This window comes from Coregonus clupeaformis, chromosome 31, assembly GCF_020615455.1.
Source record: "Coregonus clupeaformis isolate EN_2021a chromosome 31, ASM2061545v1, whole genome shotgun sequence".
NCBI lineage: Eukaryota > Metazoa > Chordata > Actinopteri > Salmoniformes > Salmonidae > Coregonus > Coregonus clupeaformis.
In genome coordinates this window covers 15,051,625-15,065,806 of record NC_059222.1, presented here as the reverse complement: position 1 = coordinate 15,065,806, position 14,182 = coordinate 15,051,625, and the positions used below count along the sequence as shown (strand labels likewise).

The following is a 14,182-nucleotide window of genomic DNA, read 5'->3' as shown; positions in this document are numbered from 1 at the left end:
CTTTGGGGCTGTTTTTCTGCAAAGGGACCAGGACGACTGATCCGTGTAAAGGAAAGAATGAATGGGGCCATGTATCGTGAGATTTTGAGTGAAAACCTCCTTCCATCAGCAAGGGCATTGAAGATGAAACGTGGTTGGGTCTTTCAGCATGACAATGATCCCAAACACACCGCCCGGCAATGAAGGAGTGGCTTCGTAAGAAGTATTTCAAGGTCCTGGAGTGGCCTAGCCAGTCTCCAGATCTCAACCCCATATAAAACCTTTGGAGGGAGTTGAAAGTCCGTGTTGCTCAGCGACAGCCCCAAAACATCACTGAGATCTGCATGGAGGAATGGGCCAAAATACCAGCAACAGTGTGTGAAAAACTTGTGAAGACTTACAGAAAACGTTTGACCTGTGTCATTGCCAACAAAGGGTATATAACAAAGTATTGAGAAACTTTTGTTATTGACCAAATACTTATTTTCCACCATAATTTGCAAATAAATTCATTAAAAATCCTACAATGTGATTTTCTGGATTTTCTTTCCTCATTTTGTCTGTCATAGTTGACGTGTACCTATGATGAAAATTACAGGCCTCTCATCTTTTTATGTGGGAGAACTTGCACAATTGGTGGCTGACTAAATACTTTTTTCCCCACTGTATGTGCACTGATGTAAGTACAAACAATCTCCTACATTAACCCACAAACCGAAACAAATAAACCCTCATCCGTGTGAGTTGTATTGCTGTAACCCAATGGAAAGTGATACAAATTGACATGCTGCATCTGTCTGTCTTCTAGTAAAATGTTAAATGAGACATTTAAGCAACTTTTAAACCATCTGTGTGTTTGCATAAAATGTGAGTTTAGCAGGTATCACAAACGGCTCGAAAGTAACACACATATTAGCTACTCATATTTCCAGCACAGAGATATGCCGCTTCAAAATATGACAATGAATATTACTTGAGAGACGTGTGGTCTTTGTTCAAGTGTGCGGCCCTGCCTGTAAGTTTGACCATTCTAAGAGACTGACATTTTTACTTTTGGCACTTGCTGCTGCCTAGATCCACAGGTGGTGCTTTGGACTATCCCTTCTCAACCGTGATCAATGGCCAAGAACCAGAGAAAATACATATGCCACCCCCTCCTGCTCAGCTTTTAATTGATCCACTCAATGGCTTCACAGTTGACTGCACAGTGGGCTCAGGCCAGGCAGACATTACTTTCCACTGCACAGATGATTTTCAACACAAACACACTTCTACAACATTTGGATCCTGGCCACTTTAAAGCCATTGTGCACAATGATCACAGAAGCAGTACGAAAAAAAAGTAGCTCATACAAACCAATACACAATGACGGTGAGACATACAGTGTGTGTATTTTCATCAATATACATGACATCCTAATGGATGTCTAAGTCAACATGTAACACCAATTCAGTGGCCATGGGGTCACTGTCAGTCTATGTAGCTAATACTGAAGGGTTATGGCATCTTCCTCCTGAGCATACACCGTTGATGTTTCACATAAATGGTATCTACAGTATGTACGTGATCAACAACTGAACAATAAAGCAATTTAGAGGCATATAATGCACGTATAGACCTATATGCATGATAGATATGGGAGTGGCAATAACTGCAAATACATTAATATTATGTACATTACATAATTAAAAGATACAGTACTCACATATGAACAGCACATAGCGCCATCAATCGAGATTGGGGTGGGTTTAAAAAGAAACTACGAAAATCGTCATGTACATCACATCAATGTAAAAATCTATCAGGTAATTGGCAGTAAAGTTGTGATCATGCATCAGATGTAGATTTTGTACACAAAATCTACAGAACGAGATAGAAATGGACATGAATACTGTGGTTCTCCTCCCATATTCTACACCTGCCCTTAGCAGTCTGAAATGAATATACATTCTGATGGATTGGTGCACCTTATCACAGAAATGTCAAAGAAATACTTTACAAAAGGCATTTTGGACATTTTATGAACAGGAATAAGCTCCTGTTGGATTTATCTGGGTCTGTAAAATGCTAACATTTACCACATCCTTTCAAACTACACGGACCATCCATTATGAACAGCTCAACCAATCAAAAGTACAGACCAATTCTGTCTGAACATGCTCAAATTTGGAAACTCACTGGATGACTTTCAGATAGAGGGGAACTTGCAAAGAATAGCCTACACCGATCAATAGGGTCCACTCTGCTCTGTCACCATAAAGATATGCTCAATAATGGTAACTTACAGTTCCAAAAAGCATGACATGTATAGTAATGATACATAATCCTTAGTATCTAGGCACAATTAATGTAGTCCCAGCCACTTTAAGATTAGCATTAACAATCACCCCTTAAAACAAGACCTAAAACACCTTCATTTCCACCATCAAAACCACATGGCAGTAAAAGTGACAATTCTTTCTTAAACACACCTTCCCATGCACTTATGTTAAGCTTATGACTATGTGTTTTACTTTTTGATTTGTGTATATTTTTCATTGCACTGTTGAGGAAGCTCGCAAGTAAGCATTTCATTGCACTGTTTACACTGTATTGATTTGATTACCGTTACTCTTGGCGGGACTTGCCTAACCTACAACATCGCCATAGTTGCTTGGTCAAAGCCTGTTAGGGGGCGTTAGGGAAGCCAAAAGGTACAGTATGTGGGTAATTCAATCAGCGCTGTGTTACAAAGTGCAAAAGTTGTTTTTCTTCAGGGTGTGCAAAGACGGTGAATGGGCATGGGCTCGGCCCATTCACATTCTCTGGATGGATATTGGCCTCTCTCTCGGTCTCTGCATCTTTCCACACAACACTAAAGCCCAGTCTGGTCTGTGTAACCAGGTGTGTCCAATGTCATTGATCTCTATAGCTGGAGACCGGTTGGCCCCAGGGGACGTTGTCCATGTGTCCGTGCCTAGGGGCATCTCGGCTCCAGGCTTCAGGGAGAAGCCCGACAGTGAAGCCCACAGCGGGACACAGGGCAGTGGGAAGAGAGAGCCCTCAGGCAGGGCCGGCAGCCGACCAGGACCCCCACTGGAGAGATAGACGCCTCAGGGCCGATGGAACCTGCCAAGGCACAGGGAAAACAGATGCTGTTGGTTCAGAACTGCAGTCTGCCCACTATAGTACACTGCATACTAGGAATAAATCAAACAGCAGTTTATTATCTTGTATGACTCATAATATAATGAAGTGTAATGGCTGGGGATAAATAAGATCAAAGTTGTCATTACCTGGTGAATTGCTTGCTCTCTTCATGAACTTCCATCTCTTTGCTTTTGAACTCATTCAGTTCTTTACGGATAGCAGCCTGAGGGAATATAAACATTCAAGATCAAAGTCTTCATTTACAAAGAAAAACTACCAAAACAACACCTCATTAAAAATAATACTAAAATGTAATGTCCTTATCAAACAGTCAGAACATCAATACTTTCAGACAGGTAAACATATTTCATATAACTGAAGATCAAAGATGCAATATGCAGAAATCGCTCCACCATTTCCTGGTTGCTAAAATTCTAAATAGTTCGCCTAACTTCAGTTTATGTGACAAAACAAGCAATTCATAGTGTAGAGAATCATTGTACCATCTAAACCTCTGTGAAATATATTTTCAATAACCAAAAATATTGTATTTTCAGCTGTTTTAAGCTGCTGTACAAAACCGAAAGTAAAAGGTGCAAAAACAAAACTTAAGAATGGGAAGCATAGAAATAGCACACATAGATCAACAGATCACTTTCAATGAGAATGACAGATCTTTAACTCACATTTCTTTGGGAATTTGGTCGGGTCGCCCATAAAGTTACATATTGCAGCTTTAAATGATTAATAATAATGAGTTTTTGTGAATAATGTATTTAGAGTATGGTTCAGGTGCTGGCCAGTCGGTGGCATGCATGAGGAATACAACTTTTTTGAATGATGCCTTTTTATAACCTCTCTTAGTCCAAGTATTTAATCACATTATGAATGTCATGTATTTTAGGTTCTCTTGCAATAACATTATACAGTAGGAGTCTGGGACGCACTTTGTCAGCTGGAGTGAGCCTGGTCCAGGGTTTGTCTGCACGGCGGTCATAGTCCTTAGCATCTGTGCACTCCACATACTCATTGAAGCGCAGAATCCGCCGAGCCACCAGCTCAGCTACTGTGGGCCTCACACTCAGCTAGACACACACACACACACACACAATAAGTAACCAGTGACTGACAACTGTAAATTGGGACTTCTAGACAAGACAGCTGGGGCATGGGAGAAGATGGATAGAGAGTTGTGGGAAAAGTTTAACTCCTTCCACAGAGCCATACAGGAGCAGTCTTGAAACTAGACTCCAGTTCTCATTATATCTGAGGTCAAGCCTCGTTGGCCTAACCCTGGCCAATCCCCTCTTCCCCCCCTGCCACCACAGGGGGCGAGCAATCTGAGGAATTTCAAGCAGCCTGATGCTACACTTTGAGGCATGCTGCTCACACAGAATTGGAATGCCCTACAGCATGGTTGCCCAACCCTGTTCCTGGAGAGCTACCCTCCTGTAGGTTTTTGCTCCAACCCCAGGTGTTACTAACCTGATTCATCTTATCAACCTTCTAATTATTAGAATCAGGTGTGCTAGATTAGGGTTGGAGCAAAAACCTACAGGACGGTAGCTCTCCAGGAACAGGGTTGGGCAGTCCTGCCCTACAGTATGCACAGTGGCAACAGTCATATGATTGCTGCATTTCAGCTTGTCAAAAAGTTAACTCATTCAACTAATTGACAAGGGACAAATGAGTTCGAAATGTCTTTGGTAATTCAGAAATCAAGACATTGTTCGGTAATTCAGTCTATATGAGTTCGACGTGTGTTTGGTTCCAGTTAATTCAGTTCCAGCTGTGTCCACCAGATGGATCTGTGTACCGCATATAATCAACACGAGTAATTACATTAGACATAAAAATCTATGAGATGCAGGCCAAGTATTGGTGTACATAAATAAAGTATAAATGACAGTACCTTTCGGGAGAGTCTCCTTTTAATCTCTTGTATGGCTTCATGTTTATCAGCCTCATTCGTCTCTGCAGTGAAATTGAAAATAAGTTATAAGTAGGCTAAGGTGGTACTTCACTACCTAATATAGTGATTATTAATTAAGCAATACGGTTAATGGAAATGATAAGGTGCTTATCTTTCCCATTGATTTTGGATCGTGCCATATGGCTGCATCTACAAAACAGATGGCCTGGGACATAGACTTATCTCAACAGAAGTCTGCTGTTGAGGTCTGAAAACATCTGACAAACTTTGATTTGGAGTTGTATTTTCTTAACCATACATAGTCAACTCTTTAAACCAGAGCACAGTGTAGACCTGTGTTCTATTCTTCAACAGGTAGTTGCTGAGTTGAGTGTGTGACAGATGTGTATAGAATCCCTGGGAGGCAGCGACCTTTGCCACTGGAAGCCTACTCATCTGCTTTCAATGAGGCAACAGTCGGTTAACTGCTCTCTCTCTCTTAGCCTCATGCATTATGATTCCACCACAAAGACCTCATACATAATGCAGTAAACACCCCAGCAAGATGACAACAACAAAATGGCCCCTTCTTTCACTGCTTCCTGTTTAATAGACAGGAAGTCTCCATGTGAACATTGACCGTATTACAGGAACATGTTTTAAGCCTGTTGATCAAATTGTACTCCTTTGATTTTTCTGTAAAGTGTGTTCCGATGCACTTTAGATGAAGTTTGACTTGATTAGAACAAAGTGAGCTAGCAGATAGAGAGAATGATCAGGTAAACATTAACACATTCCTATTGACTTTTATCATTACGTTCTCTGAGCCAAAAATGTAAAACATTGTCTGGCACAATAAGAGCTCAAGATGTTATCCTCTTCAAAATTAAAACATTTCACTGGTCATGCTCAATCTGGCGTAATGTGTTTCACCAAATTGATTTACTAACCAATAAACTGGGCAAGCAGATGAGCCATTAGTCGATAACTGGCCTCCCTCCACATCAATGCACCATTAGACCTTGATGCACAGCTGTCCAAGCCAGAAGAACAACTTCACCTTTGTCTTGGATTCCAGCCGGGCTAATTCATTCACAAACACCATCTCCTTATGAAAACGTACCTAGTCTAGCATCAACCTTTGAAGAATGGGATAAAGTAATCAGCTTGTTTAGGTCATGTGGAACTGAACTATCTACACTGAACAAAAATATAAACGCAACATGTAAAAAAGTGTTGGTCCAATGTTTCATGAGCTGAAATAAAAGATCCCAGAAATGTTCCATATGCACAAATAGCTTATTTCTCTCAAGTTTTGGGCACAAATTTGTTTACATCCCTGTTAGTGAGCATTTCTCCTTTGCCAAGATAATCTATCCACTGACATGTGTGGCATATCAAGAAGCTGATTAAACAGCATGATCATGACACCAGTGCGCCTTGTGCTGGGGTATATTAAAAGGCCACTCTAAAATATGCAGTTTTGTCACACAACACAATGCCACAGATGTCTCAAGTTTTGAGGGAGTGTGCAATTGGCATGCCGACTGAAGAAAAGTCCATCAGAGCTGTTGCCAGATAATTGAATGTTCAATTCTCTACCATAAGCCTCATCCAACGTCATTTTAGAGAATTTGGCCTGAGAAACGCAGACCACATGTATGGCGTCGTGTGGGCGAGCGGTTTGCTGATGTCAACGTTGTGAAAAAAGTGCCCCATGGTGGCAGTGGAGCTATGGTATGGGCTGGCATAAGCTACGGACAACGAACACAATTGCATTTTATCTATGAAAATTTGAATGCACAGAGATACCGTGATGAAATCCTGTGGTCCATTGTCGTGACATTCATCCGCCGCCATCACCTCATGTTTCAGCATGTCCACGGCCCCATGTTGCAAGGATCTGTACACAATTCCTGGAAGCTGAACATTTCCCAGTTCTTCCATGGCCTGCATACTCACCAGACATGTCACCCATTGAGCATGTTTGGGATGCTCTGTATCGACGTGTAAGACAGCGTGTTTCAGTTCCTGCCAATATCCAGCAACTTTGCACAGCCATTGAAGAGGAGTGGGACAACATTCCACAGGCCAGAATCAACAGCCTGATCAACTATGCGAAGGAGAGCTGTCGCACTGCATGAGGCAAATGGTGGTCACACCAGATACTGACTAGTTTTCTGATCCACGCCCCTACTTTAAAAAAAAAAGGTATCTGTGACCAACAGATGTACAGTTGAAGTCGTAAGTTTACATACACTTAGGTTGGAGTCATTAAAACTAGTTTTTCAACCACTCCACAAAATGTCTTGTTAACAAACTATAGTTTTGGCAAGTCGGTTAGGACATCTACTTTGTGCATGACACAAGTAATTTTTCCAACAATTGTTTACAGACAGATTATTTCAATAATAGTTCACTGTATCACAATTCCAGTGGGTCAGAAGTTTATATACACTAAGTTGACTGTGCCGTTAAACAGCTTGGAAAATTCCAGAAAAGGATGTCATGGCTTTAGAAGCTTCTGAGATGCTAATTGACATAATTTAAGTCAATTGGAGGTGTACCTGTGGATGTATTTCAAGGCCTACCTTCATACTCAGTGCCTTTGCTTGACATCATGGGAAAATCAAAAGAAATCAGCCAAGACCTCAGAAAAAAAAAATTGTAGACCTCCACAAGTCTGATTCATCATTGGGAGCAATTTCCAAACGCCTGAAGGTACCACGTTCATCTGTACAAACAATAGTACACAAGTATAAACACCATGGGACCATGCAGCCGTCATACCGCTCAGGAAGGAGATGCGTTCTGTCTCCTAGCGATGAACGTACTTTGGTGCGAAAAGTGCAAATCAATCCCAGAACAACAGCAAAGGACCTTGTGAAGATGCTGGAGGAAACAGGTACAAAAGTATCTATATCCACAGTAAAACGAGTCCTATATCGACATAACCTGAAAGGCCGCTCAGCAAGGAAGAAGCCACTGCTCCAAAACAGCCATAAAACAGCCAGACTATGGTTTGCAACTGCACATGGGGACAAAGATCGTACTTTTTGGAGAAATGTCCTCTGGTCTGATGAAACAAAAATATAACTGTTTGGCCATAATGACCATCGTTATGTTTGGAGGAAAAGGGGGTATGCTTGCAAGCCGAAGAACACCATCCCAACCGTGAAGCACATTTTACATTTTAGTCATTTAGCAGACGCTCTTATCCAGAGCGACTTACAGTTAGTGAGTGCATACATCATTTTTTTATTTTTCATACTGGCCCCCCGTGGGAAACGAACCCACAACCCTTGCGTTGCAAACGCCATGCTCTACCAACATCCCTGCCGGCCATTCCCTCCCCTACCCTGGACGACGCTGGGCCAATTGTGCGCCGCCCCATGGGTCTCCCGGTCACCGGCCGGCTACGGGGTGGCAGCATCATGCTGTGGGGGTGCTTAGCTGCAGGAGGGACTGGTGCACTTCACAAAATAGATGGCATCATGAGGAAGGAACATTATGGATATATTGAAGCAACATCAAGACATCAGTCAGGAAGTTAAAGCTTGGTCACAAATGGGTCATCCAAATGGACAACTTATTGTGGGAAGCTTGTGGAAGGCTACCCGAAACGTTTGACCCAAGTTAAACAATTTAAAGGCAATGCTACCAAATACTAATTGAGTGTATGTAAACTTCTGACCCACTAGGAATGTGATGAAATAAATAAAAGCTGAAATAAATTTCTCTCTACTATTATTCTGACATTTCACATTCTTAAAATAAAGTGGTGATCCTAACTGACCTAAGACAGGGAATTTTTACTAGGATTAAATGTCAGGAATTGTGAAAAACTGAGTTTAAATGTATTTGGCTAAGGTGGATGTAAACTTCCGACTTCAACTGTATATCTGTATTCCAAGTCATGTGAAATCCATAGATTAGGGCCTAATGAAATTATTTCAATTGATTGATTTCCTTATATGAATTGTAACTCATGCAACCATTTCAAAGATTTGACTGTTGCGTTTATATTTTTGTTCAGTATATAATCTGAAAAACACACATGACCAAAACCAGAAGACAAACAGACCTTGTGTGGGGGAAATGTCTTGTACAGTACTAAGGGGTTGTTGCGCTGCTGTGGTCTGACTGGGGACAATGTGGTGCAGTCTGTCTGTGGTGGCGTCTGTCTATTGTCACTCACGTTTCAGAATGTTCCTCTGCTCCAGTTCCTCAGTGCTGGGCCTCTGACTAAGTCGTCTGTGAGGGACAGAGGGAGAATGAAACGAGACAATACCTCAGTGCTTTGGGAACAGGGGTCAGTTCCCCAAAAGCTTTGTAGCACTAAGAACATCCTAAATCCCTTGGATGAAAGATGATTTCAGTGCTACCAAGTTCTCGGGAATCTCACACCAGAACAGTTATTTCAGATTAAATACAATCTTAAATACACACAAAGCTTGTGTTGGCGTGTGTGTGTGTGTGCATGACTCCATAGGTGTACTCCGTACCTCACTAGCTTGGAGTGAATCTGCTGCCGGAGTTCCTGCCTCTCGGTCTCAGATGTGCGAGGCAGGATGTTCTTCTCCTCCAGCTCTCTCTTGCTGGGCCGATTGCCCAGTTTGATGGCCAGGGTGTCCCTGCGGCGGATCTTACTGGCTAGGGAGCCTACAAAACCAATAATAATAATGAAAATCTAGCTAGCCCTCCCCCAGCCTACGCCATGCAGGCTGAATCCAGAGAGTATTAAAATGGTCTGAGTCAGAGGACAAGAGTACGGCTTTATAGGAATGCGTGCTGTGCAGTAAAGATAAAATATAAGTCAAGAAGTAAATATAAAACCAACCATAAAGAGTGTGGAAACACAATAAAGTGAGATTGTTTTCAAGGTTATTTTCCTTGTTTCTAGTGCACGAGTGGCTACGGATGAATTTGTTGCAAGGGCTGGACAGACAAAGACATTTAACACATGCTGACTGACTGACTTAAAAGGCTAGAATACAATTAGCTGTATGCTTCTATATCTGCGACGGATTCCTTACTTGTGGTATACTCGTCCTCCTCATCCTCATCTTCGTCTCGGTAGAGGATGGGCCCATCTGAGTCGGAGTCGCTGACTGTAGACTGGTAGTCAGACTCCATAGTGCTGTCTGGGATGACTGTAACCTCTGGGCTCTCCAGGTTAACACTGTGGAGCTTCTTCTCTCCAATCCCATTGGTAGGCCTGGAGTCACATCATCAAAACCCTGATTAAGCATTCTTACCTGATTGATTTTCTTGTCTTTTGATTTATTTATCATGTCCATTGTTGTCCTTGTTGCATAATGGAAAACGTTGATAAACAAACTCTAATTACATTTTAGTCATTTAGCAGACGCTCTTATCCAGAGCGACTTACAGTTAGTGAGTGCATACACTTTCCTACTAATGAAGGGTGTATAGACCAAAACGCTGGTGAAAACAGGCCTTTTCTTTCCCAACGGTCTTTTCCACATGAACCTGGTATCATGAAAGTCATGTGAACTATCATATTTCTAATTGGTTTAAGGCCTACAACACAGACAGGGCTCTGTGACTTACTGTCCCAATTCAAGTTAAACCAGTTCAGCTCAAGGCTATGACGGCCATTTATGACATCTATGCTGACTCAGACGTGTGTGTGTGTGTGTGTGTGTGTGTGTGAGAGAGACAACCATTTACCACACCACCAATGTTTAAATAGAGGGCTAAAATAGGTTACTCCCTATTACACCGCAGCCATTATGAATTATGACAATACTGTATCCAGGTAGCGGTAAATGGTAAACTAGGCTGCTTATGCTGCTAAAATATTTACAGCATTTTCTGGGCTTTGAACTGAAGCTGTGGTGCCGTTCATCATCAGAACAGTACTTTGGCAATGAGGAGCCATCTACAAATACAGCACATACAGTGGGGAGAACAAGCATTTGATACACTGCCGATTTTGCAGGTTTTCCTACTTACAAAGCATGTAGAGGTCTGTAATTTTTATCATAGGTACACTTCAACTGTGAGAGACGGAATCTAAAACAAAAATCCAGAAAATCACATTGTATTATTTTTAAGTAATTAATTTGCATTTTATTGCATGACATAAGTATTTGATCACCTACCAACCAGTAAGAATTCCGGCTCTCACAGACCTGTTAGTTTTTCTTTAAGAAGCCCTCCTGTTCTCCACTCATTACCTGTATTAACTGCACCTGTTTGAACTCGTTACCTGTATAAAAGACACCTGTCCACACACTCAATCAAACAGACTCCGACCTCTCCACAATGGCCAAGACCAGAGAGCTGTGTAAGAACATCAGGGATAAAATTGTAGACCTGCACAAGGCTGGGATGGGCTACAGGACAATAGGCAAGCAGCTTGGTGAGAAGGCAACAACTGTTGGCGCAATTATTAGAAAATGGAAGAAGTTCAAGATGACGGTCAATCACCCTCGGTCTGGGCAAGATCTCACTTTGTGGGGCATCAATGATCATGAGGAAGGTGAGGGATCAGCCCAGAACTACACGGCAGGACCTGGTCAATGACCTGAAGAGAGCTGGGACCACAGTCTCAAAGAAAACCATTAGTAACACACTACACCGTCATGGATTAAAATCCTGCAGCGCACGCAAGGTCCCCCTGCTCAAGCCAGCGCATGTCCAGGCCCGTCAAGAACACCATCCCAACCGTGAAGCATGGAGGTGGAAACATCATTCTTTGGGGATGCTTTTCTGCAAAGGGGACAGGACGACTGCACTGTATTGAGGGGAGGATGGATGGGGCCATGTATCGCGAGATCTTGGCCAACAACCTCCTTCCCTCAGTAAGAGCATTGAAGATGGGTCGTGGCTGGGTCTTCCAGCATGACAACGACCCGAAACACACAGCCAGGGCAACTAAGGAGTGGCTCCGTAAGAAGCATCTCAAGGTCCTGGAGTGGCCTAGCCAGTCTCCAGACCTGAACCCAATAGAAAATCTTTGGAGGGAGCTGAAAGTCCGTATTTCCCAGCGACAGCCCCGAAACCTGAAGGATCTGGAGAAGGTCTGTATGGAGGAGTGGGCCAAAATCCCTTCTGCAGTGTGTGCAAACCTGGTCAAGACCTACAGGAAACGTATGATCTCTAATTGCAAACAAAGGTTTCTGTACCAAATATTAAGTTCTGCTTTTCTGATGTATCAAATACTTATGTCATGCAATAAAATGCAAATTAATTACTTAAAAATCATACAATGTGATTTTCTGGATTTTTGTTTTAGAGTCCGTCTCTCACAGTTGAAGTGTACCTATGATAAATATTACAGACCTCTACATGCTTTGTAAGTAGGAAAACCTGCAACATTGGCAGTGTATCAAATACTTGTTCTCCCCACTGTATGTGAAGGTTGAAAACTAAGAAACAACAGCTTTAAGAATGCATACTGTGAGTAGTAGTGACTATAAGGTAGAGTACTGTACATTTATAGACTTTGACTTTTGGGTTGACCTTACTGTTGAACACATGAGCAAGTGCAATGCCCCTGGGAAATAATCCATCTTCTCTGGGAGAATAAGTGTACCAGTAAAGCAAAACAATACAGTACAAATCTCTCATAGTTATGTTCCCACACAGGATAGCTTTTTACACTCCTCTGCCATCTTTTGCAGTACTGTATGACTCCCAATGTTAACCATCTCAAATGCAAAACACTGACAATGACGAACAATGTTGCCACATCATGTAATACAGTTGAAACGTTCCGATCCATTTACACGTGCAGTAAGAATTACACCATGCCTTCAATGGAGTTTTCTAAAGCATACTGTACTATTTTGGGAATCATGATTGCGGTAAAGAGCTTTCCAACCAATGCCACCAGGTTTCATTCTAAAGTTTCATAAGAGCAATTATGATGTAAGACGGCATTTTATTTTCTTCAGTTAGGAGATGTTTAATGCCAACCTGGGTCAAACAACTAATTTCAAATACTTGAAATGCGCTTGATTTAATTGGCCTGGTTCAATGTAACGGTCCCAAAAGTGCAGGATTCAAGCTACATCAAGTGTACCTCAAATATCTTAAATACTTGAAAGTGTGTTTGACCAGGGTCTTCTTATAGGGTTTTTCTGCACTAGAAGCCTATAGATCTGTGTTGCAGTATCGATACATACCACTGACATTTCTCTAACTCATGGTCTGCATCCCCCGACTGTTGCCCACGGTCACCACCTCCATCTTCCCCAGTCCCCAGGGCTTCCTCCGTGGAGCTCTCGCTATGAGACTCGGTGAAGAAAGTGTCCTCAGTGGCGTTGTTGACCAGAGGGGCCTTCTCCCCAGGGTCCTGAGGACTGGCTCCTGAGGCATTGTCTTTATCCATTCCAGTCAGAGAGGAGTCATTCTGAGCAGCAGGCTTGCCCTCTGGGCCAGAATAGGGCTCCTCCTTGCACCCCTGGTTCCCATGCCCATCCCCAGGGCCCGGGACCCGTCTCTCCCCAGAAAGGCTGTCTGTCTCTGGGGAGGCCTTGGGAGCTCCAGAGAAGCTGGAAGGGTCAGGTGCTGGTTGGAGGACGCGCTTGTTGGTCTTTTCTGTCCCAGTTGGGTTGGAAAGCCTGTCCTGGGAGGTCTTTGTGGTACGCAGTGTGGACGATGAGGAGGATGAGGACTGGGCTGTGCTCTTGGATGTGCCTCCAGTTTTCTTAGGATGAGAGGATTTGGCTAAGAGGAGAGGAAACTTCATTAGATTTATGTTAAACACAACAGCAAAAACGGGCTTATGTCCTGTAGCATTTTATGCGCTTTTGTTAGTGCCTTCATTTCAAATGACCTGCCCAGGCACTACAGACAAACGTGAGCCTTTTGTCTAAGTCTGACACATTAACAGTCAATGACGCATTGTCCCTGACAGAAAACATTTATTAGTTCTATAGAATGTTGGGGTCATGTGACAGAATAAGAGGAGTATAATAATAATAATAATAATAATAATTTGGTGGGTGCTTATATTTGTCCTATTTCACACATGTACAAGTGTGTATTATAAGCATTCGTTTTTTTGCATTTCCCAACTCTCCCTGTGACACCTTCGGAGAGTGGGGTCATGGCCAGGGTCTAACAGTAAAATGTTATTAGTGGCTGTGAAAGAGGTCGTATTGTGGATAAGCCATTTGGCAAATATA

General features: G+C 42.5%; 1 protein-coding gene across 3 annotated transcripts in view; it reads right to left on the bottom strand.

The window, feature by feature from the left end:
- Positions 1-1,120: 1,120 nt before the first annotated feature.
- Positions 1,121-14,182, bottom strand: part of phactr2 (phosphatase and actin regulator 2) — a 56,824-nt gene continuing 43,762 nt past the window's right edge. For all 3 annotated transcript variants that reach the window (XM_041858975.2, XM_041858974.2, XM_041858976.2), the window contains 8 exons: positions 13,178-13,721; positions 10,058-10,239; positions 9,527-9,683; positions 9,220-9,275; positions 5,022-5,083; positions 4,057-4,194; positions 3,256-3,332; positions 1,121-3,088 (listed from right to left, as the gene is read on the bottom strand). In XM_041858975.2, coding sequence (XP_041714909.2) covers positions 3,073-3,088; positions 3,256-3,332; positions 4,057-4,194; positions 5,022-5,083; positions 9,220-9,275; positions 9,527-9,683; positions 10,058-10,239; positions 13,178-13,721 — 1,232 coding nt within the window. In that variant the 3' untranslated portion in view covers positions 1,121-3,072. The remainder of the gene's footprint in view (positions 3,089-3,255; positions 3,333-4,056; positions 4,195-5,021; positions 5,084-9,219; positions 9,276-9,526; positions 9,684-10,057; positions 10,240-13,177; positions 13,722-14,182) is intronic.